This window comes from Leucopleurus acutus, assembly GCF_964270905.1.
Source record: "Leucopleurus acutus genome assembly, chromosome: 14".
Classification (NCBI taxonomy): Eukaryota; Metazoa; Chordata; class Mammalia; order Artiodactyla; family Delphinidae; genus Leucopleurus; species Leucopleurus acutus.
The window spans coordinates 37,099,422-37,125,941 of NC_139156.1; the positions used below are offsets into that span (position 1 = coordinate 37,099,422).

The 26,520-nt window shown below is 38.9% G+C and overlaps 1 protein-coding gene across 1 annotated transcript; it reads right to left on the minus strand.

The window, feature by feature from the left end:
- Positions 1 to 1,752: 1,752 nt before the first annotated feature.
- LIPM (lipase family member M) lies at positions 1,753 to 22,954 on the minus strand (the record flags this gene model as incomplete). The annotated part of the gene is given in 10 exon segments (XM_082855215.1): positions 1,753 to 1,998; positions 5,611 to 5,682; positions 6,960 to 7,031; positions 8,339 to 8,485; positions 8,620 to 8,756; positions 9,916 to 10,025; positions 11,395 to 11,447; positions 11,451 to 11,593; positions 19,135 to 19,252; positions 22,721 to 22,954. Coding segments are annotated over 10 exon segments (1,332 nt in total).
- Between the last annotated feature and the right edge of the window lie 3,566 nt (positions 22,955 to 26,520).

Below are 26,520 nucleotides of genomic sequence, written 5' to 3' on the forward strand. Positions count from 1 at the left end.
CTACTGAGCCTGCGCTCTAGAGCCCGCGAGCCACAACTACTGAAGCCCGTACGCCTAAAGCCCGTGCTCCGCAACAAGAGAAGCCACCGCAGTGAGAAGTCTGCGCACTGCAAGGAAGAGTAGGCCCCACTCGCTGCAGCTAGAGAAAGCCTGAGCACAGCAACAAAGACCCAACGCAGCCAAAAATAAATAAATAAATTTATTTTTTTAAGAAAAACAGACTGAATTTTGCAAAGCAAGACTGAATCATGAATATTTTTAGACATGGACTAAGCCACACCGTGTGGTAACAAATATAGTCTAAGAATGAAAGATTTACCATCCTTGAACAGAACAAAGGTCTAATAAAAATCAAATCCAGGAATATTTATTGAACTATGCACAGTGTCTTAAGGTACATATTTTGTGAGGGAAGTAGTTGTATGTAGATATAGATTCTGAAGCCCTTAAACATCTCTTTCTACATTATTTAAGATCCATTCACATTGAACTGAGTTATCAGGTGACTGAGGATTGAAAGAAAAAACAAGTGAAACGTCACACATCAGTATACTTTCAACACATTGCCAGTATACCTTCAGTTTGGTGTCAGAGTTTCGCAAAATTACCATGCCATGTAATTTATAAGTGTTGTCTCTGAAACTGTGTGAAAATTGGACAATTTTCTAAAGAAATAAATCCAGATTTATAAATGAGTTGGGTGATTGTCTAATAATACCTTTGTCAAGATCAAAGCATAATGTTTTATTATGCTCATGACATTTTAAAACTTTCTTCCCAGCATTTAATTTTTGAAGGCAGAAACCTGGGCCAGACATCTGAAACCAGAAGGTCTCCCAGCGGCAAGCTGTAAACTCTCAAACAAGCTTGGACTAGAACCTAGGTACTGAAATACACATGCATGCTTTATGCAATGCATATTACATTAATTAGAAAACTCAAAATACCCTACAAAATTATCTTCTCTGACACTCAACTACAAAACTTGGCCTTTTCATCTCTATGTGTACATTGATTTTTCTTTTAAAGTTTTTTTTTTTGATGTGGACCATTTTTAAAGTCTTTATTGAATTTGTTACAATACTGCTTCTGATTAATGTTTCAGTTTCTTGGCTGCGAGACATGTGGGATCTTAGCTCCCCGGCCAGGGAATGAACCCGTACCCGCAGCATTGGAAGGTGAAATCTTAACCACGGCACTGCCAGGGAAGTCCCTTCTTTTTCTTTTTTGGTTAAAGCAGCTTGGCTTCCTGAGGTAGTGTTATGTATTTGTAGCAATAAGGTGAAAACATCTAGCTTATTTTGTCAAATTCAACAACAATCCAGAGATTTAAGATCTGTGACCCCAATTTGTCATTTTATTTTATTGTTCCAAAAATGTGGCTCGTAGACAAAAAAATAAATGTTTTAAGGACATTTACCTGAATGACATAAAGAATGTCTAGATAATTTCTAGCTGTCAGGTAAAACCTACCCTTCAAGATGGCAGAACACATAATAGCACATGAAAAGTATGTTCACCCAATGAGTCATTTAATTAATTGGAAAAATTAAATGCCAGTTTTAGTGCCAAATGTAGAAAATCTAAAGGAATGTATACTGTATTTCTGCCTTCCCTTCTACTAATATGGTAGGTTTCCAATGCTGGAAATCTTTAAAGTCCTCCATTCATGTACGCCGGCCCCATCTTTCATGAGGTTTTTCCTAAGACTTGTCATTATCAGATGCTTCACAAGCTGACACTGACAGTTCCCTAGGAAATACTTGTCTCTTTCTGCTTCATCAGACGTATTATTTCATTGTACATACGGTGAGGAGCATCCAGACCCCAGATGAAATCCACATGAACCCATTCAGGAATGTTCTTATGGTAGATGATGTTGGTCGCCTCGGAGAGCAGTATTCTCACGTCTTCTGGATTTGAAAGCCAGTCCTGACCCCCAGTCCACATTGCTGTAGGGACCGTCATGTCTCTAACTTTGTACCTTGCAGGAGCTGTCTAGAATAAAGGAATAGTTTTTAACTGTAGATAACATTTGGACTTCCAGACTCATAATTTACTTTTCTAATAAACACAGTAAATAGGCCTTGTGTTGTAATGAAAGGTGCGTGGGCACTAAAGCCATATAGAACTGCATTAAGAGTTTCTGCTCCAACCTCTACTTGAAGGAAAAAAATTGACTTAGTGTCACTGAACCTCAGTTTCTTCATCTGCGAAATGGGGATGATATCTGAAATAATTTACTAGATTAAATGAGAAAACATCTCAATTGCCTAGCACTTTGGGCGTTACATGTTCAATTCTTTTCCTTCCTATTAATAAATATTTAACACACAAAGTGCCTTTTAAAAGTTAACGCTCCTATCTTTTTCAAAGATAATTTCACAAAGTTTCCTGAGGCCAGATTTGGAGATACTCTACAGAGAAAGGCAAGAGGATGGAACCTACTGAAAAGGACTTGGGTGTTCACAGGGGTTTTCTGTCCTAACAGAAAGCCCTTGGGGCACACCCGGCTTGACTGTGTCTCCAGAAACATGGGGAAGTCAATGGCACTGGAACTCAGGGAGTTGGATCAAGAGGAGATAAAAATTAGATTCGGAGTCCAGTCCCACATCACCCAAAGAAGGTTATCTAGGATTCCTAATTCTTGAGAACTTCCCTTATGCAAACAGATCTGCTAGATCAAGCTGGCTGACTGAGAGCCCTTGAGGTTAACCAACACTCAGAACTTTCAACAGACATGTCAAGGTCCACTTCTCACTCAGAAAATCCACCTGGAAGCCAGGGTTCCAATCCCGGCAGTCCTTGTTTCTCTTTGTGGCTTTTAAGAATTTGAAGTTATAGCATCTGATACTGTGAGTTATAATAAGACATATGTATGTGGTCTTCATCCACATTTGTGGTACAGAGCTCCTAATAACCCTCGGAGTTTCCTAAGTGACAGGAGCCATAAAGGTGTGTTTTGTGACGTTAATGAGGTGATTTTTTGAACAGGATAGGGGCTGAGCTCCAGAAGTGGAGCCAAGCGAGTGATTAGAGAGTTGGAAATTTCAGTCCCATTCATGACCTCTGGAGAGGGAAGATGGGCTGGAGATTGAGTTCAATCGCCAGTGGCCAATGATTTAACCAGTTGGACCTCTCTAAGGGAAGCCTCCACAAAACCCCAGAAGCACAGGGTTCAGAGCCTCCAGGTTGGTGAACACGTGCAAATGTGGGGAGAGTGGCCCCATGGAGAAGACATGGAAGCTCTGCTCCCCTTCCCTTGCTCAGTGCGTCTCTTTTATCTGGCTGATCCTGAGTTATATCCTTTTATAATAAACCAATAATCTAGTAAGTAAAGTGTTTCTCTGAGCCAATCTAGCAAATTAATCAAACCTCAGCCTGAGAAGGGGGTCATGGGAACCTCTGAATTATAGCCAGTGGGTCAGACACACAATGACAGCCTGGGCTTGCGATTGGCATACGAACTGGAGGATAGTCTTGTGGGTCCGAGCCCTCAACCTGTGGGATCTGATGTTATCTCTGGGTAGACAGTGTCAGAATTGAGTTAAACTCTAAGTCACCCACCTGGTGTTGGAGAATTGCTTGTTCATGTGGAGAAACTCCCCTCCACACACATATACTGGAATTTGGTGGTCAGAGTAGAGTAACTTAGATACGAAGTTTTTTATAGAGTCACTTAGATACAAAAGGTTGGAATGTTCGATGGAGCCTGTAATATGTTTTTCTCATCTAACAGGTGAAAAGACTGAACTGAATGTCAGGTGTAGCTCTAAGGCTCTGTGAGTCTATGACACCTTTTTGCATGTGTGTTTTCTCTTTCTTTCCATGACCATTTTCTGGCACCTGCTCTGCACAAGTCACTTTCTCTCTAACTCATGACCTTAAATGTTAATAAATTAAATCTTATCTTGGAACTAGGATGCTTTCTCTAAAGATATATTTTAGGAAACAATGAAGAAGGATCTTAAAAATGTAGCTGGTACCTGTGATTGAGGGTTTGCTATTCAGAGGCACGACAGTGGTCTGTCCAATTTCCGAGACTTTTATATCTAGATATACAGAAGTACATCTACAGAAGTGGATGTTAAGTGTGATATGAGACTCTCAAAGATTAGCCTGTGTGTGTTTTCTGCTCCCTCCAGCTTTATATGTGTAGTCAATATTTGCTTACATTCTCACACAAGTTAACCAATAATCTTCAGTGAAGGTTTTATGCTTAGAAAAGTTTAATACTCATTTCTAATTCTCCATAACTTTTGTTTTAAATTTTATTCCACAACATTGATTACACACATAGATTTTCTTGGGTAATATTGTTTTATATTTTTCACTAGCAAATTACAGATTCATTAAAAGTGTGACCAGGGAGAACTCTTACATGGAATCTAGTCCAGTAATTTTTATTTTAAAGAGAAAGAGATTGAGCTCTGAAGAATCAAAGCAGCCTAGCCATGATCATACAAATTTGTAGTGCAGAGGCAAAACTAATAGAGTAATTCTCACTTGTCATTAATACTCTTTTTACTGTACCATGAGCCAACCTCACCCCTGCCATCTGCATTTGTGGTTTTCTTCTGTTGTTTTTGTTGTTTTTAATCTTGAAAGATCCTCTAGCAGCTACCACAGACTACACCCTTCCCTTCACTAAGTCTACCCATCTTGCTCCTAAGAAGCCCTGTGCCTTGTTCATGGAGGCAGCCTCATCAAAAAAGTCCTCCTACTGCATTATAAAAGTGGTTCTCTTTAACCCTTCAAAGTCTCTTGGCTGGGCTTCCCTGGTAGCTCAGTGGTTGGGAATCTGCCTGTTAAGGCAGGGGACACAGGTTCAAGCCCTGGTCCGGGAAGATCCCACATGCCGTGGAACAACTAAGCCCGTGCACCACAACTACTGAGCCTGCCCACCACAACTACTGAGCCTGCGCACCTAGAGCCCGTGATCCGCAACAAGAGAAGCCACCGCAGTGAGAAGCCCACGCACCGCAACAAAGAGTAGCCCCTGCTCATCTCAACTAGAGAAAGCCCTCGAAGAGCAACAAAGACCCAACACAGCCAAAAAAAAAAAAAGTCTCTTGGCTAAGCTTTGAACTTTTCCATTTTCAAATGAAGTCAAACCAGAACTAATTACTTTTTACTTGAATTCTTTCTTTTTCATATTCTTTTCCATTGTATTCCCTATGCTGTATAGTAGGACACATTGTTGTTTATCCATGCTATATATAATAGTTTGCATCTGCTAATCCCAAACTCCCAATCTATCCCTCCCCCATCCCCTTCCCTGCTTGGCAACTACAAGTCTGTTCTCTATGTCTGTGAGTCTGTTTCATAGATAAGTTCATTTGTGTCATATTTTAGATTCCACATATAAGTGATGTCATATGGTGTTTGTCTTTCTCTTTCTGACATACTTCACTTAGTATGATGATCTCTACTGTCCATCCATGTTGATGCAAATGGCATTATTTCATTCTTTTTTATGCCTGAGTAGTATTCCATTTTACTTGAATTCTTGTATTTTACTCCTATTTCTAGAATAAACGGCCAGTATAACTTCCCTCTCACACATTTCAAAAGGATATATTTTCAGCAGATGGTATTTTCTTTCATTACCTGATTTCCTTTTTCCAGATTCTTGGTCTCACTGCCCCAGTCAAATGCCTGAAGTTCCCCAGAATTCACTGCCTAAAAGGAAATAAAAATTTACATGACATTCAAATGTGTCACGGGATAACGGTGGGAGGAGGGGTGAAAATGTGCTACCAAGTCTGCAATTGTGAGGGAAGCAGAGAACAAAGGCTGAGGCTGCTCTACGGTTCAACTTTAGGATAATCTTCGGGAGAGTGTAAAGGCAAGAATAAGGTCCTTTCAGGGAGAAAAATGTGCTATAGAAATACTTGACCACCATATTATACAACTCCAAAAAGTGTATCCCCATTGTAGTCTATGTAGGGGGATATCTTGCACAACTCTGTAGGCTACAATGGGAGAGCAACCCCTAGAGTTGTGCAACGTGGTGATTCTGGGAGAAGATGACCAACATTTAATCCAGTGTAGAATTCTTGTTTGGTTTTGATTATAAAATCTCTCTCTCTCTCTCTCTCTGTCTCTTTCTCTCTCTTTCACACACGTACTAAAACATAACAATGACATTTGAAGAAAAATTTGACTAGGTTCTAAGTTGTTAGAAAAACAGAACCAATATTTATGATTCATAGGTGTCATCATCACTATGAAAACTTTTTGCTCGAGTTAAAAGTCTCCCACTTTTTTCTTAACAAAGTTGTAGTTTTAGTAGACGAGAATCTAAGGTTAGTGATGCTTAGCTCTCTGTCCTATGTACATTCTTATTTCCACAGCCAATTGGGGTCACTCTATAGTATCATCTATAATGAGCAATATTAGGTTCAGTGCTCCATCACATGTGAAAGAATAATTAGCAGTCACATTGTCCTTGAACTAATTCTGAAGGAACCCACCACACGGCGCCTAGAGACAGTTCCTGTGACTGGTAATCAGGACATTCCCTCCTGTGACCTCAGGTGAAATCTGCGGCACAAAGGACTCCTGTGAAAATCTCCTTGGGTAATTAGGTCCACATTTGCATTTTTATGACTACTTGGCCACACTGTCTTGCTGGAAGAGCCGAAAGGAGAATGTGGAAACGTGACCTCCAGCCTCATCTTTGAGATGGCTAAAGACGGAGAAAGGTCTCACGAACCATCTGAATTCACACTTTTAAGGTCCACTAGAGATGTCCTAGGGCCAATCCTTTCCTCCCATATCCTGAAAAGTTTCAGTGTTCTAGATCAAGCTCACAGTTGAAAAAGCGTTGACAGAATCACAAGTCATCTTGGAATAAATGTGAAATAACCCCTGGGCTGTCCAAAGGGCCTCCTCTAACTATTCCAGGCAAACTGCACAAAGACCCTTAACAAAGACCACAAATTCAGCATCCTTACCTGGCTCCAGTGCAGGATATTTTGCACAGATGTTCCAGCAGGTGTGTGAGCGACATATACATTTGCTCGGCTCTGTAATAAAGCATGAGTAGTTTGTGGGACGTGGAAAAACTCACAAGATGTGCACCTTGTCAAGACCAAATCTACAGGTTATCAGACTAAGAAATGGGAACATCATTAAAGTATCAGCAGTTATCTATGAAACAGGAATATACACATGCACATAAGTAAAAAAATGCCACTAAATGTATCCTATATTCTTCATCAGAGAAAAGCTTCTCATTAGACATCTTGACTTCGTCTTTTAAAAAACTTCCTTAGAGTAATTAAAGATGAAGGCTCAGGAGCTGGGCCTGTATTCAAATCTCACCTCTGCTATATAACTTTTAGGTGAAATTGGGAACACTACTTAATCCACTAAGTCTAATCTATAAAGTGGGAATATTGATAATACCTGTGTCATAGGGTTGTTACGGGGACTAACAGCCTGGCATATAATAAAATGCTTATCAAAAGGTAGCTATTAATCGTATCATTAATTAAAAAGAAAAAAGTCCTCAGGAATTAAAAACATGCTCCTCCAGCTGTTGGCAGGTAGCTCGCTCGCTGTCTGGTGTCCTTGGGGGTATTCTTCCCTCTGCAGAGAGCTGCTCTGCCCAATATCTCCCGATTACTGGTGTTGTCTGCATTAAATGACTAGTTGATATGGGGGTATAAAGACCCAGCCCTCTGATGCTAACTTGGGACAATTCTGAAAGGTCATCCCATTTTCACAGGTCCCTAGAGGATCAACTGAGATTCCCACTGGGACTGCATCACAGCTGGACTTTTTTTTAATCCACCAAATCCCGTTTCCTTCCCTTCTCTAGATGTTATCCCAAGGACCTAACCCCAAATCATTCTGCACATGAATCTCCAACTCACAGTATGCTTCCTGGGGAACCCACTGTCACACTCACCAAGTCGTAGCTATGCCTTAGCCAAACCGAAACTCCCAGACAGCCTATCACGGGACTTAAGCTACGAACTGGAAGCACCCGAGTAGAAAGAAGAAGTAGGTGACGCATGGCAGTTTTCTCTTTTGACTTCTGGGTTCTAATCATATTTTTTTGCATCTGTTGATTCACTGTAGTAAAGCTGCTTTCAGACCTCTTTGATCTTTAATCTATGAAGTTAATGTGTAGTCATGCCCTTGTGTTAACCTTGACTCAGACCATGTTGAAGCATTTTCCACATATTATTACGATTTGAAGAAAACGGAGTTTCTTGGAGTGTCGTTTCTCTAAGTCTTCCCTGGCATTAGCTCACCCTCAAGGAGTGAGACTAATAACTCCTCACTTTGCTTTGGGACAGTGAGAATTCACTAGGCTCTCACTTACCATGTTCATGTTGTTCGTGTTAAATCCTCCCAGGAGTAACATGATGTTGCTACAGATCTGATCAATAATCACCTGGCCGCAAAGGTAAATAACAAACAGTCTGAGAAATCTGGTCTGGTAGAGAAATTCTTTTTTACCAAACAACCCCTGTAAAAATATGAAATGGAATAGTCATTACATTACAGTCAAAAGAAGTGTCTCTAACGTAAAAGTGTATGTCCTAGCAAATGGGTTGGAAAACTCTTGTGCATAGACAAGGAATTTTCTGAGGAGTCACACACCTTGATCATCACATCTGGCAGCAACAAAAATTTGGCCCCAGGGCTTTTTGCATGTTTAACAGTAGCTATGGGTGCTAAAGCAAAATACATTCTTATTTTCTGAGCCAGCTCTGGCATGGTGGAAAATGCAATAAAGCCTGCAAAAGAGAAATATGTCAGCATGGATATTGAATATCCTAGAACTAATAAAGTGCTTATTTTACTTTTATCAAGATATTTCAGCAATTACATGTGACTGTGTTTTAACTCTCCTTTGAAACTATAAGCTCCTTGACAGGGAAAAGCAACAGCAGCAACAAATGCTCTGTGTTCCCTCTGACATTTAGATACTTGCTGCCCAGTACTAGGTTCTCAGTGAATTATTAAATTAAATTAGTCAGTCCAATAACATGGACTTTGAGAGGTAACTATATGTTAGACACTTTGCAGGAGTCTTTCATGGTTCTTGTTTAATTCTCAGATTCTTGGGGGTATTTTTTTTTTTTTTTTTGCGGTACGCGGGCCTCTCACTGTTGTGAGAGCACAGGCTCCGGACGCGCAAGCTCAGCGGCCATGGCTCACGGGCCCAGCCGCTCCGCGGCATGTGGGATCCTCCCGGACCGGGGCATGAACCCGTGTCCCCTGCATCGGCAGGCGGACTCTCAACCACTGCGCCACCAGGGAAGCCCCTTGGGGGTATTTTTTTTTTCCCTTGTGGGTATTTTTAATAAATCTTTACAGTGAGAGAAATCGAGAGTTAAAGAAATAGTCTTGTTTATTGATAAGAAGCACGTTCTGTAACATAATGGGTGTTGAGATAGCAGAGTTTTGCTTGTTTTCCTGGGTCTCTAACTTTTCCGGAACCCAAATTGGAACATAATCTAGTGGACAAGTTGTCTAATGAACTGGATTCCAACTCTTATTTCTGCCATAGACTAGGTATGGGACACTGGTTAAGTCAAGGTATAGGCTTCTATACCTGTAAAATAGAGACTAGTTCTCCCAATTACAAAGGGACAATCTCTTTGGAGCTTTTGGGAGGAAAAGGCTATCATATACAGCCAGGGCATGCCCACTATATTTGAAATACTATGTGTCTGTTTCAGAAGAGCCTGTATACTCTCTGTTTAAGCTGATATTTGCAGGTTGTGGAGAAGGGTGGGCAGAGAGAAACTAGAATCTTGTGACCCTGAAGGGGTATAGCTCCAGATAAGGCCAGATCAGAGAGACGTGTGCGACGCCTGATCCCAGGCTTGGCTGTGCACCGTTTGCTCACGTTTCTTCTGAGTATACAAACCTGATTTTTTTGGAACCTACCCATGGTGGTACCCTGTGAATAGCCGACATAATAGATATTTTCCTGGCCCGTTTTCTGCAAAATAAAGTCTATGACTGCAGGAAGGTCAAACCTAGCCATCTCATCATAACTGCAAGGGGAAAAGACAAAGTTATATGAAAAATTATAATCAGAACAAACAAAAGCAGCCCCCATGGTTTACAAACAATGCCTTGAATTGTTGACCCCATCAGCTTGTTACTGTGCCCCTTACAAGACTCAGAATGGACTTGTTTCAAACCTGTGACGCATGGGTGCCTCTGGGGTCACAGGCTGTTAGCAAACTGCTGTTTTCTCTAGATATTATCATAGAGAAATAACCATCTTAATGAACATTTAGTGAGCATAAGCTCCACCCGCTGGTGGAGGTGTCCTCTTATTCTATTAGCAGAACAGCACAGGGCCATTCAGATTCTTTATATGAAAAGTATTAAAGATGCTGCAGGGGCCTTTCTCTGGTGAAATGGATAAAGAGAAAGTTGAATATCAATAGGTAATTTAAATAAAAACACTAAAGAACTTTTGTAAGAGTGTGAGAGATGTGTTAATCAAATTGATGGTCCCTAAGTCTTATTAGTTCCTCGTATATTTTTAATACTGCCTGGCCTCGTCTCCTTCTGGGGGTACTAGTCCTTTCCTTGTCATCACTCAGGGAAGAGTTAGTCCCAGGATATTCATCTGAAAGGAAAGGAACCTACACTTCTCCCATTCCAGTCTCAATCACCTAACACCAACCACTATTCTCATCCCATTCACCAGACTAGCCTTCTACTTGGGGAACCCAATTTACATAATTCAAAGAATCACTAGTCAGTTAAGCCAATTGGGAGATACTATGTTGGGATCCTGATGAGCCAACCAAAGTAAATTATCTACATACCAGAAGCCATAATTCTTTTATTTTTTTAACATCTTTATTGGAGTATAATTGCTTTACGATGGTGTGTTAGTTTCTGCTTTATAACAAAGTGAATCAGCTATACATATACATATATCCTCATATCTCCTCCCTCTTGCGTCTCCCTCCCTCCCACCTCCCTATCCCACCCCTCTAGGTGGTCACAAAGCATGGAGCTGATCTCCCTGTGCTATGCGGCTGCTTCCCACTAGCTATCTATTTTACGTTTGGTAGTGTATATATGTCCACTTCGTCCCAGCTTACCCTTCTCCCTCCCCATATCCTCAAGTCCATGCTCTAGTAGGTCTGTGTCTTTATTTCCGTCTTACCCCTAGGTTCTTCACGACATTCTTTTTTTTTTCTTAGATTCCATATATATGTGTTAGCATACGGTATTTGTCTTTCTCCTTCTGACTTACTTCACTCTGTATGACAGACTCTAGGTCTATCCACCTCACTACAAATAGCTCAATTTCATTTCTTTTTATCAGAAGCCATAATTCTTTACCCAGTTCTCCCAAAGCCATCCATGTCCACCTCCACTCTCAAGATTTTCATATACCTGAAAGTCCAGAACTCATCTTGGTCTATGGAGAGGGTCTTGTGTTTCCGAGATCAGGTGTTTCCCCTGCTGTTCCCTAGCCACACATCAAAACCCGCATCTGCCAGAATGAAGCCCAGGCTGTTGTTGGGCAGGTTGGAAATCCAGCTGCTAGCATCTCCAAGCAGGCCATGCTGCAGTAACACCACAGGCCTGGGACCTACAAAGAAGTGAATTTCAACAGCGTGAAATATTCTACGCCTTTCTCATTATCCCTTAAGGTGTGAAAGATTTCAAGTTAGACAAACCTGTGTTCGAATCTTGATTCATCTGCTTGTTAGCTTGATTATCTTGGCCAGTTACTTAAACTTTCTGTGCCTTGATTGCCTCGTGAAAAAAATAGTATTTTTGTTATGATTAAATAAAATAATACACAAGAAGCAGATGGCACAACGTATGGACACCAAGGGGGGAAGCGGGGGTGGGAGTGGTGGTGGTGGTGGGATGAATTGGGATATTGGGATTGATGTATATACACTAACATGTATAAGATAGATAAGTAATAAGAACCTGCTGTATAAAAAATAATAAAATTAAAAAAAAAAGCAGATGGCACAATGCCTGGCACAGAGAAAGAATCAATAAAGTTTGGCCTCTATTGTTGCTTTTGTGTAGTTATTATTATTACTAGACATGTCTGGGATCAGAGAAAATTGGAAGTGCCCCAGGAGGTAGTATAATATAATGATTAAGATAATTATATATAATAATCATAGCTACTATATATTAATAAAAAGAAATTATGTTATTATATATTAATATATTATTTATATATTATAGAATTATACATGAATATATATGTATATATTAATGTTACAATATAAATAATATATACTATATAACATTTCTATTAACATAAAATTAATATACAATATAAAATTAATATATATTATATAGTATTATAGAGTATATATACTTATTGACATACTGTTAATATACACACATATATACACACTTATGAAAATACATATATACACAAATATATTTAATATATTATATATTTGCTATATTAATAATAAATAAACATATATTATATATAATTATTAATATTGCCATATATACACAGATATGTGTATATATATGTGTGTATATATTACCACATATATACATATATCTGTGTATATATGTTAATATTACCATATATATACATATATATGTGTTTGAGTGTATACATATATATGTGTGTGTGTGTGTGTGTATATATATATATATATATATATATGTATATACATGTAATGGTTTGATGATTACGGGCCCTCGTGCGAAAAGGACCCACAAGCCAACCTGATAAAATAAAAGTTTAAAAAGTATTATTTTTTAAAAAAATTATTTATTTTGTTTTTGGCTGTGTTGAGTCTTCATTGCCGCACGTGGGCTTTCTCTAGTTGCGGCGAGTTGGGACTACTCTTTGTTGTGACGTGCAGGCTTCAAACTGCGGTGGCTTCTCTTGTTGCAGAGCATCGGCTGTAGGCGCAAGGGCTTCAGTAGTTGTGGCTCGCAGGCTCAGTAGCTGTGGCTCACAGGCTCTAGAGCACAGGCTCAGTAGTTGTGGCGCATGAGCCTAGTTGCTCCACGGCATGTGGGATCTTCCAGGACCAGAGCTCAAACCCATGTCCCCTGCATTGGCAGGAGGATTCTTAACCACTGCGACACCAGGCAAGTACCTAAAAAGTCTTTTGTCACAAGCTTATAGACATCTTTCAGTTGTTTTCAGGATGAATTTCACTGGCCCTCTTTTTTTTTTAACATCTTTATTGGAGTATAATTGCTTTACAATGTTGTGTTAGTTCCTGCTATATAACAGAGTGAATCAGCTATACATATACATATATCGCCATATCCCCTCCCTCTTGCATCTTCCTCCAACCCTCCCTATCCCACCCCTCTAAGTGGTCACAAAGCACTGAGCTGATCTCCCTGTGCTATGTGGCTGCTTCCCACTAGCTATCTATTTTACATTTGGTAGTATATATATGTCCATGCCACTCTCTCACTTCGTGCCAGCTTACACTTGCCCTTTCCCGTGTCCTCAAGTCCATTCTCTACATCTGTGTCTTTATTCCTGTCCCACCCCTACGTTCTTTAGAACCTTTTTTTTTTAATTCCATATATATGTGTTAGCATATGGTATTTGTTTTTCTCTTTCTGACTTACTTCACTCTGTATGAGAGTCTCTAGGTCCATCCACCTCACTACATAAAACTCAAGTTCGTTTCTTTTTATGGCTGAGTAATATTCCATTGTATGTATGTGAGCATCTTCTTTATCCATTCATCTGTTGATGGACACTTAGGTTGCTTCCATGTCCTGGCTATTGTAAATAGTGCTGCAATGAACACTGTGGTACATGACTCTTTTTTTTTTTTTTTTTTTTTTGTGGTACACGGGCCTCTCACTGTTGTGGCCTCTTCCGTTGCGCAGCACAGGCTCCAGACGTGCAGGCTCAGCAGCCATGGCTCACGGGCCTAGTTGCTCTGTAGCATGTGGGATCTTCCCAGACCGGGGCACGAACCCATGTCCCCTGCATCGGCAGGCGGACTCTCAACCACTGCACCACCAGGGAAGCCCCATGACTCTTTTTGAATTATGGTTTTCTCAGGGTATATGCCCAGTAGTGGGATTGCTGGGTTATATGGTAGTTCTATTTTTAGTTTTTTAAGGAACCTCCATACTGTTCTCCATAGTGGCTGTATCAATTTACATTCCCACCAACAGTGTAAGAGGGTTCCCTTTTCTCCACACCCTCTCCAGCATTTATTGTTTGTAGATTTTTTGATGATGGCCATTCTGACCTGTGTGAGGTGATACCTCATTGTAGTTTTGACTTGCATATCTCCAATGATTAGTGATGTTGAGCATCTTTTCATGTATTTGTTGGCCATCTGTATGTCTTCTTTGGAGAAATGTCTATTTAGGTCTTCTGCCTATTTTTGGATTGGGTTGTTTGTTTTTTGATATGGAGCTGCATGAGCTGCCTGTATATTTTGGAGATTAATCCTTTGTCAGTTGCTTTATTTGCAAATATTTTCTCCCATTCTAGGGGTTGTCTTTTATTCTTCTTTATGGTTTCCTTTGCTGTGCAAAAGCTTTTAAGTTTCATTAGGTCCCATTTGTTTATTTTTGTCTGTATTTCCATTTCTCTAGGAGGTGGGTCAAAAAGAATCTTGCTGTGATTTATGTCATAGAGTGTTCTGCCTATGTTTTCATCTAAGAGTTTTATAGTGTCTGGCCTTACATTTAGGTCTTTAATCCATTTTGAGTTTATTTTTGTGTATGGTGTTAGGGAGTATTCTAATTTCATTCTTTTACATGTAGCTGTCCAGTTTTTCCAGCACCACTTATTGAAACGGCTGCCTTTTCTCCATCGTATATTCTTGCCTCCTTTATCAAAGATAAGGTGACCATATGTATGTGGGTTTTTCTCTGGGCTTTCTATCTTGATCCACTGATCTGTATTTCTGTTTTTGTACTAGTACCATACTGTCTTGATTACTGTAGCTTCGCAGTATGGTCTGAAGTCAGGGACCTTGATTCCTCCAGCTCTATTTTTCTTTCTCAATTGCTTTGGCTATTCGTGGTCTTTTGTGTTTCCATACAAATTGTGAAATTTTTTGTTCTAGTTCCGTGAAAAATGCCATTGGTAGTTTGATAGGGATTGAGTTGAACCTGTAGATTGCTTTGGGTAGTATAGTCATTTTCACAATGTTGATTCTTCAAATCCAAGAACATGGTATATCTATCCATCTGTTTCTATCTTCTTTAATTTCTTTCATCAGTGTCTTATAGTTTTCTGCATACAGGTCTTTTGTCTCCTTCAGTAGGTAGGTATTTTATTTTTTTTGTTGCAATAGTAAATGGGAGTGTTTCCTTAATTTCTCTTTCAGATTTTTCATCATTAGTGTATAGGAATGCAAGAGATTTCTGTGCATTAATTTTGTATCCTGCTACTTTACCAAATTCATTGATTAGGTCTAGTAGTTTTCTGGTAGAGTCTTTAGGATTCTCTATGTATAGTATCATGTCATCTGTAAACAGTGACAGCTTTACTTTTCTTTTCTGATTTGGATTCCCTTTATTTCTTTTTATTCTCTGATTGCTGTGGCTAAAACTTCCAAAACTATGTTGAATAACAGTGGTGAGAGTGGGCAGCCATGTCTTGTTCCTGATCTTAGTGGAAAGTGTTTCAGTTTTTCACCACTGAGAATGATGTTGGCTGTGGGTTTGTCAGATATGGCCTTTATTATGCTGAGGTAAGTTCTCTCTACACCTACTTTTGGAGAGTTTTTATCATAAATGGGTACTGAATTTTGTCAAAAGCTTTTTCTGCATTTATTGAGATGATATATGGTTTTTATCCTTCACTTTGTTAATATGGTGTATCACATTGATTGATTTGCATATATTGAAGAATCCTTGCATTCCTGGGAGAAACCCCACTTGATCATGATGTATGATCCTTTTAATGTGCTGTTGGATTTTGTTTGCTAGTATTTTGTTGAGGATTTTTGCATCTATGTTCATCAGTGATATTGGCATGTAGAAAGCTGGAGTAGCAATTCCCATATCAGATGAAATAGACTTTAAAATAAAGACTATTACAAGAGACAAAGAAGGACACTACATAATGATCAAGGGATCAATCCAAGAAGAAGATATAGCAAATGTAAATATTTATGCACCCAACATAGGAGCACCTCAATACATAAGGCAAATGCTAACAGCCATAAAAGGGGAATCGACAGTAACACAATCATAGTAGAAGACTTTAACACCTCACTTACACCAATGGACAGATCATCCAAAATGAAAATAAATAAGGAAACACAAGCTTCAAAGGACACATTAAACAAGATGGACTTAATTGATATTTATAGTACATTCCATCCAAAAATGACAGAATACACTTTCTTCTTAAGTGCTCATGGAACATTCTCCAGGATAGATCATATCTTGGGTCACAAATCAAGCCTTGGTAAATTTAAGAAAATTCAAATTGTATCAAGCATTTTTTCCAACCACAATGTCATGACAGTAGCTATCAATAACAGGAAAAAAAACTGTAAAAAATACAAACACATGGAGGCTAAAAATTATGCTACTAAATAACCAAGAGATCACTGAAGAAATCAAAGAGGAAATCAAAAAATACCTAGAAACAGATGACAATGGAAACACAAGGACCCAAAACCTATGGAATGTAGCAAAAGCAGTTCTAAGAGGGAAGTTTATAGCAATACAATCCTACCACAAGAAACAAGAAAAATCTCAAGTAAACAACCTAACCTTATACCTAAAGCAATTAGAGAAAGAAGAGCAAAAAAAAAAAAAAAAAACAACCCCCAAAATCAGCAGAAGAAAAGAAATAATAAAAATCAGATCAGAAATAAATGAAAAAGAAATGAAGGAAATGATAGCAAAGATCAATAAAACTAAAAGCTGGTTCTTTGAGAAGATAAACAAAATTGATAAACCATTAGCCAGATTCATCAAGAAAAAAAGGGAAAAGACTCAAATCAACAGAATTAGAAATGAAAAAGGAGAAGTAACAACTGACACTGCAGAAATACAAAGGATCATGAGAGATTACTACAAGCAACTCTATGCCACTAAAATGGACAACCTGAAAGAAATGGACAAATTCTTAGAAAAGCACAACCTTCCAAGACTGAACCAGGAAGAAATAGAAAATATAAACAGACCAATCACCAGCACTGAAATTGAAACTGTGATTTAAAATCTTCCAACAAACAAAAGCCCAGGACCAGATGGCTTCACAGGCGAATTCTATCAAACATTTAGAGAAGAGATAACACCCATCCTTCTCAAACTCTTCCAAAATATTGCAGAGGGAGGAACAGTACCACACTCATTCTACGAGACTACCATCACCCTGATACCCAAACCAGACAAAGATGTCACAAAAAAAGAAAACATTGGCCCTCTTTTTGAAGAGACGGCTAGAAATCTTTTTTTCCTTCATGGCTGGGAGATTTCTTCCTTAAAGAGGCCAACGGGTGCTGCAAGAACAACATCAGACACTAGAGGGGAGTATTCGGCACCGACTGGACCTTAAAGGCTGATACCTTGAACTCCAATCGCCTGGGCAATGAGTGAACAGTCTAAATAAACAGGACGTGAGAAAACAAAACTCCTTCCATGAATAGGCGCTGCAGGTGACCCCTAAGCTTATGAACTGCCACAGTCTTCCGATTTGTGGAGCTTAGTGAAAAAGTTCTCTCGTGTCTCCAGGCTATACATGTATTTATATAAAATTCATTCATTCATTCCACATATATTTATTCGCACCTGCCATGTGCTTGGCACTCTTTTAGGTACTTTTTATAGCCTTGAACAAAATCGATAAATTTTCTGTGCCTTCTGAGTTTACATTCTGGTTGGGAGAGACAGATAATAAACAAACAGGCAAATATCTATCATATCAGTGGTGCTATAAGGAAAATTAAGCAGGATCAGGGGCTAAATTTCAGTAGCTGGCAAGGGCTTACAATTTTGAATAGGGTGGTCGAAGGAAGAATGGGAAAGAGAAGGCCTGAAAGAGGGGCCAAGGCAAACTGCGTGGATATCTGATGAAACAGTGGTGCAGAAGGAGAACTGCAAGTTCAAAGGAACTGAGATAAGGGCATGCTGGACATATATAAGGCATGGCTGTTCAGCTGGTGTAAAAATAGCTGGTTTTCAAAAAGCTGCACAAATATAAATTGGAATAAAATAGAACCCTGCAGCTTCTTTATACCAAAGCCCAATAGCATTCACCCAGCATTTTCTGGTCCTAGGTAAGAGCATGGGCTACACTGGCTGACAAATATTAATTTGAGTGCAGATTTTGCAGCATACTAGCAAGGACTAGCAAAGACTCTCTGGGCAAGTGACTTAACTTCTGTGAGTGGCAGTTTCTCAGGATTATTGTGAAACTTATATGAGACTAATACAAATAAAGCACTTAGCACTGTACCTGGCATACAGAAAGAACGCAGTAAAGAGTTACATTATCTGTACACATGACAGATAATGTAGTTGCTGCTATAAACATAGAGCTAGAGTATTAAAAGGAATAGAGCCAAATAGAGATGAAGGATGGGCAATAGTGTACTATTACACTTTAATAGTAATGAAGATGAATTTCTTAAAAGCCAACAATAGCCAAAAATCCCATACAGGAAAAAAACAGGATTATATGGAAACACGTACCAAAAATTTTAAATGTACACATAGTGCCCAATTCTTTAAAAGACTTTAGTGAAAAGCTGGGCAATGTCTTAAATATTTAAAGGGCTGTCTGGATGGGGAATATAGAGTGTGCTAGGGTGGGCGTCAGATGCCATGGCAGAGTCTGCATTCTTCATGAGCAAGGGTTGGCGTCACCTGCTGAGGAGATCATCAGTGGATATTCTAGAATATCTATATTGGAGGGGTTTGGGGAATGAATTAAATACTAGAAGGGATCAAGAAGTGAACTTTTCTTGAAGGTGTTTTTTGAAAAGCAAACACTATGTTTATTTGAAATAATTGGGGATAGGGCAGTGGTGATGGGGACGGTGAGGTAACTGAAGGCATCTTTTGGCTGGAACAATGGGCCCAGTCTGTACCAAGAGCCCAGGCTCCCTCTACACACTCAAATCACAAGGAGGTGTTTAATGTAGGAAGGATTGCTATGTTGGGGTAACACAGGGTGAACCATACCTGTCTTCTGAAGTTGCACTAGGCCCTGAGGAATCCTGTTAACAGAAAGGATATACCCATCTTCTGTTGCAACTTCATACTCCTCACAGGGATAACCTTTATGTTGGATGATTTCACTCTATGGAAAAAACACAATTTTTTTTGAGTTCAGTTCTGTATGGTTATGTTCTCAATGATTATAAGGTAAAAAGTAGATTCTTTGATGCTGGACGAGATAGACAAGAAATTCCTTGCTTTTCACTAGCTAATTATGTTATTGTAAAAAAAATTAGCAAACCCTCTCCAGTGCTCATTTTCTTTATCTTTAATGTAGAGATTGAACTAGAAGGGTAGTTCTTAAGGTGGGCTCTGGACCAAGAGCATAGGATCACTTGGGCACTTGGTAACAATAGCAAATGGTCAGTCTCCACTCAAACCTATTGAGCTGGGAACTCTGGGGCTGGGGCCCAGCAATTTGTGTCTTAACAAGCTCCTTAGAAAATTCTGATGCACTCTAATATTTGAGAACCACTGGAAAAGAACACTGATTCCAAAACCTGGGTGTGTGTCAGAAACATCTGGGACACTTAAACATAAATATTCCTGGACCCACTTCAGGTTAGGAATCAGGGAATTCCAGTGCAGCCAGTGGGACAGGACAGCTTATGAGAACCCCTGGTCCATGTATTCCTTAAGGTTCTTTTCAGCTCTAAAACCACAGACTCAAGAGCAGTACAGTCATTCCTCAGTATCTGTGAGGAATTGGTTCCAAGACACCCCATAGATACCAACATCTGAGGATGGTCAAGTCCCTTTCATAAAATGGGGTAGAATGTCAGTCCTCCGTATTGGCGAATTCCGCATTCACGGATATGGAGGGTTGACTGTAGTTCTTAACACTTTTAGGTTAAGGATCCCTCAGTGAATCTGAGGAAAATATAGAAATGGATATACACATGGACACACTATATACTTTCAGTGGTTTCAGATTTCCTGTTTCCTATATATGGACTCCTGGTTAAGGACCCCTACTCCATACAGTCGTTACATACAGAAACTCTTTGTAAAATATAAAGCTGCTGGTCTTCCCTGGTGGCGCAGTGGTTGAGAGTCCACCTGCCGATGCAGGGGACATGGGTTCATGCCCCGGTCCGGGAGGATCCCACATGCCGAGGAGCGGCTGGGCCTGTGAGCCATGGCCGCTGAGCCTGCGCGTCCGGAGCCTGTGCTCCGCAACGGGAGACCCCACAACAGTGAGAGGCCCACGTACCATAAAAATAAATAAATAAATTATATATATATATATATATATATATATATATATATATATATAGCTGCTGCGATCTCCTCAGTATCCTTAGTTTCTGCCTACTGTAGTTACTTAGAGAAGGAGGGAATTATTTCTATTAGCTGCTGCTTTTAAAGGAACAAAAGAGGAGAAAGCTAAATGCCCAGTGTAGTATACAAGACAAAAGGGCATAATAGTTAAGAGAAAGGCCCTGGGGTCTCGCTGCTTGGGTTTTTAAATCCTGGCTCTCACACTAATGCATAAACTAACTGTGTGATCTTAGGAAATTTAGTTAACTTGTCCCTATTCCTCAGTTTATTCGTCTGTAAAGTAGGTATACCAGTGGTTTATACTCCTTGGGATTATTGCAAAGAATGTAAAAAGATAACGCACATATGACACTAACAAGATTGGCTGGCACATAGTAGGGACTCAAGGAGCATTAGCTACTACTATAATTAAAAATCACCCCCACCCTCCCTTTCAAGTAACTCCTATTCACCTTTCAGAATTCAGGTTAAGAAACCTTTCTTCAGAAAAACTTTCCTAAATTCCCTAAGTCCCCCTATTTTATGTTTTCTTCTTTGATTTCACTTCTCTTGTGATTAGTTTTGAGTGATTAGGAATTGAGTGTCTGTTTTCTCTGCTGGATTGTAAACTCCATGAAATCAAGGCACTTAGATCTCTCTGTAACCTCAGTGCATAACACAGTATCAGGGCCAAATAGGTGCTCAACTAACACTAGCTAGAAAAATACCTGAATGAGGACAGTTGTATACCAAAATACAGAATAAATTATATCCATATATATTAGTACTCAGAGTCAAACCCATTCAGACTCTGAAGCACTTTTTATTCTACTTCATTTAATTTATATGAGAGATTACAAGAATTTTCTATCTTACTTTGCCTCTCCATGTATGACTGCTAAATAGCAGAGTCCAATTCATTGGATTTTAGTCTTAGAGCTCCTGAAGCCCAAACAGTGTGTAGGTGCTGGCCACACCCAGTGGGTGAGGCCCAGGGAGATTGGCTCTACCTACAACTAAAGAGATCCCCTTCACTTAACGACCTAGAGGAATTTGTATGGGAACTTCTCAGGGCCAGAAGGATGGCCCTTAAGGATCTACACCAATTTGCTAACTATCTGGACAAACCATCAAAAGACAGTCAATCATTGGAATGGTCAAAAGAAACCTGATATTTGGCATTCATGTAGATTCAGAATATTTCTATAGCCTGTCAGAGTTTTAGGATTCATTCAAGGAGGCTTCTGTAAACAAGGTCTTAAATCTGTATAAAAGCATGTTAAATCTATGATAAATGTATGGAGCATGAACATTACACACAGTCACCTCACTCAGCTGGAGGTAGCCTCTCCTCCCCTGGGAGGGTTTATTGCATAGTTGTCACAATTACAAGCTTTGTGTTCTGGCAGACTCGGATTTAAATTCTAGCTCTACCGCCTACCAGGGGTGTGGCCTGATTTGAGTTGTTTAACCTCTTTAATCTCAGTTCCTTGATTGGAAACATGAGTATGGTCCTATCTATGGAATAGGGCAGTGAAGATAAAATCAAAAGCTTTTTCTGACCTATTGAGATGATCAAAAAAAAAAAAAGAGAGATAAAATCAAACAGTATCTCTACAGCTTTCATCACAATGTCTGCTATGGGATAAATATGACTATATGGTGGACATTGTTACAATTCAACTAAGAATGTGAAAGTAAGCCAAAAAGTGTTCTCTGAGATACCTAGAAATTTCACTTCATTCATGAAATTTACTCATAGGAGGACCTCTCTAGCATTCATAGGGGTCCTTTTACTTCTAGACCACAGAGTTACCAGCTCAAACCAGGATTAGATAGATTAGGGTGGCACAGGGTGTTACTAGAAGTGACTGTCCTGAGAGTATGAAAGGAGATCTAACATCTTTCTAATATTGGAAGAAGTAGAAAAAGAACAGAAAGCACAGACAACGTGGAAATAATCATGGGCTGAGCTTGACCCAAGATACTGCAATGATTTAACCGCTCCTGCAATGAGCCTAAGAATTCAAGAAAAAGTTAAACTGTGTTTGAAGCTCAAAGGGATTAAGTCATTTGCCTAAGTTTACTGAAATTGTTGAAGATGAACCCATGTTTACCCACACCCAACTTAGTGTTCTTTCCAGTACAATATGTTAATTTACAACTATGCTCTACTAGCAGAAATCATCACCACATATAAATATAATATATAATGCAGATAATACACAGAGACAAACAATAACATGTAAGGTACTTTGTTTCCCCCAAAATATGGAAAATCCCAACTTACAACATTCATGAATGCTTCTGGGTCCACAGCTTTAGTTGGCATATGTCCTGAATTCACATTTCTCTGGAACAAATGTGCCACCAGAATCAGAAGCCACATCTCGTTTCTGTGTGAAACAATCCACTCTCTTGACAAGATTTTTGACATGGTCCAACATCTGCATTTATCTGTTCTTGGTAATTTAACAACTGATTCTAAAGTCAGAAGAATCTGTAGGTTTAAAAACTCTTTCATATATTTTCCAGCTGTAATTTCTTCTCCAAATTCCGAAGCAAGGTAAACAAGCTTGGTTGACAGGAACAAAAGAACATAAAGTAGTATTGAAACAACATCCAGGATGTCCCAATACTATCTGGCTCCGCCCACTCCCTCAAACAACTTGATGTGTAGAAAGAACTTTCTTTGATGCAACCTGGAGTTATGTGATATGATACAACTCATAAAATCCCTGTTCATCAACAGGTAATATGCACCATAGGAAGCATCATTTTCTTTTTTTCCTAGTTCTTTAAAAAAAAATTGTTTTCTTAGAGTGTAGTTGATTTACAGTGTGGTATCAGTTTCAGGTGTTCAGCAAAGTGAATCTGTTATACGTATACATATATCCACCCTTTTTTAGATTCTTTTCCCATATAGGCCATTATGGAGTATTGAGTAGAGTTCCCTGTGCTATACAGTAGGTCCTTATTAATTATCTATTTTATATACAGTAGTGTGTATATGTCAATCCCAATCTTCCAATTTATCTCCCCCCTTTATCCCCTGGTAACCATAAATTTATTTTTTACACCTGTAGAAAATTGTAACTCTATTTCTGTTTTGTAAATAGGTACAAATATCATATGATATTGCTTATATGTGGAATCTGAAAAAAAGGTTACAAATGAACCTTTCCTAGTTCTTATCTATTTTTTATAGGTAGAAAGGTATGAAGTCTGCAGAAAACTTTATGACCCTTTAGAGTCACAGTCTGGGGCTTCAATGATCACTGACCTTTGGCTGAAGGTCAATGTAGTGATAAGCATTTTTACTTATCAAGAATGTCAAAAAATTTTAGGACATTTTCTATTTTTAGTTATGGGTAAGAACATTGATTGGAAGAAAATGAATCTTCCATGTTTAGGCCATTTCTAGGTAGCTCAGCTAAATAGACATGAAATGTTTTATTTGGGTTTGTAATCACTAGTTAATTGCTGAGAGATGACTTTGATGGATACCTGGTCATTAAATCATCTGCAATAACTAAAAGGAGTTGCAGCCTAGTTATTTTCATGAACTAAATGCCCCAATTCAATCAACTATGTGGCCATGTGAGCAATTCCTTAGCCTACTAATATTTAAGCAGGCCAGGAGAATAGTTATTGTCATTTTAAGTAAAGAACGTGTTAGAATTTAAGAAAAAATACTATTTAAAGTAAAATATTTCTTTGCTTTTACATCAGCTCTTCAGAACTGAGCTACCAGCAGCCACACTAATTGAGAGACTTTTGGAATGTGGGTTGGTGAAGGAGGTGAAGCCAGAACAGGAATGGTGAGTCTGTGTGTAGACAGCTGCCCACACTCTCAAGCCTCACCCACTCTGGGCCGCCTGCATAGATGTCATGAGGTGAGCTTGCAGCTCTAATCTGGAGCAGTCTCAACATTCCCACCACTAGTCATCTGGTGTGTGCTAAGGAGTAGCGATCTGACCTACTTTAGGAGAGCAGAGGAAGCATTTGCCCAACACCTGGCAGAGCCCCAGGTCCTCAGCCCCCACTGAGCTCACTCCGAAGTTATGCAAAATAAAATTTGGGAAAAGAACTTGGGCTCCCAGTGTTGACATTTTAGGATTTTAAAATGTTAATCAGCCAGACATATACACACTACTATATATAAAATAGGTAAATGACAAGGACCTACTGTATAGCACAGGGAGCTGTACTGACTATCTTGCAATAACGTATAATGGAAAAGAATCTGGAAAAGAATACATGTATAATATACATATATGTGTGTGTGTGTGTATATATATATATATATATATATATATATATAAAAAACTGAATCACTTTACTATATACTTAAAACTAACACAACATTGTAAATGAACTATACTTCAATTAAAGAAAAAGTTACATAGCCAGAAGGAAAGAAAATCTCATTCTGCCCTTTCATTTTCATTTGGGAAGATATGTTAAAAAGCCTTGCCCAGGGCTTCCCTGGTGGCACAGTGGTTGAGAGTCCACCTGCTGATGCAGGGGACACGGGTTCGTGCCCCGGTCCGGGAAGATCCCACATGCCGCGGAGCGGCTAGGCGCATAAGCCATGGCCGCTGAGCCAGCATGTCTGGAGCCTGTGCTCCGCAACGAGAGAGGCCACGACAGTGAGAGGCCCACATAACGCAAAAAAAAAAAAAAAAAAAAAAAAAAAAAGCCTTGCCCAATATTACCTAGCTAGATTGTGGCAAGGCCATAACTAAAATCCAGGTGTTTTAATTCATCATTGAATATTATTAACGCATTTGAATAAAATGTAACATTTCCATGTTCCACATTCAAGGACAAAGGCTCACCTACGATCGAAAGCAATTACATCAGTTTCTGTGAATTGTCTCTTTAAAAGTTCTCTCTGGATTTAAAATTCAAAACAATTCTCAATAATTTCATTATAAATTTGGGACATATAATCTCACATTGTTCCAATATATTCAGGTAAGGTCAACTCTCACTTTACGTTTTCCCTTGATGTCATCCTTAGTATTAGAAAAGTTTCCTGAGTACCTTGCCAGACTTGCTCATAATGTGCTGATACAAAACTAGAGTTTAATTTCCTCTTTGTTAAAATCATAAGATATCTTAGATTATGGGTCTTCTGTTATTAAAAGCTTATAAAAGTTTTTTCTTTGCCTTTTATGTAATCTGCCTAAGAAGCAAAGATTCTATGTCTTATTAAATATTTCCTGTACTTCATACTGTCGTTATCAGATCTTTGCTTACTTAGAAAAACTAAGTCTTTTCAGTAAAAGAATGGTTTTTTAAGAACTTGTAATTTTCTGTATTTGCCTTTCAAACCTTAAGTAACTGGATATATGGATACGCATTACACCAATGTCATGCCTCCCCCCAAATCTATTTAAAGAAATTACCTAGTATTAAACAATTTTAATAACATTTGCATTTCCTAATTTTCCATCATACATGTATATTATTTTTATAGTATGAATAGTATTGTTTCATTATAACTATAAACATAAAGTTTATCACCACATAGCCTTATGATAAGTCTTGTACAGTATGTAGTTAATAATTTCCCCTTTGCTCCACCCCAATTCCGATTTGCTGGATTCTGTTTCCAATGTGCAGAGCTTCTCCATCCCACACTGTTGATGACACACTTTGACAGTCTGGGACCAGGTATTCATTACCTATAGCAGAGTTTCCAGGAATCTTTTCTTGGGGGAGGAGGAAGTGTCAGCGTGTGGAAGATATTTTTTTTTTAAAGTGCTAATTTTGATGACGCTTACTGAGGATGCATAGTATTCCAAATAAATTAACTTTCTTAGCTCAGTTGACTGGTTTGGTTAGGAGAGCAGTTGGCACACAAAAAAAAATTGGTGCTTTTATTTATACTTTATATAATGTTTTTAATGATTGCACAATATTGTTTTCATTATTATTATTATTTGGATTTGGATTGGCTCTGTGGGAGATGTGATGATGCTGATGAAATTTTTGTTTGTTTTATTTTAAAAGTGACTGAAGTTCTGATGGGACTAAAACCCTGTCACACCTTGACACTGGCTACGGAAAGTATTTCTTAAC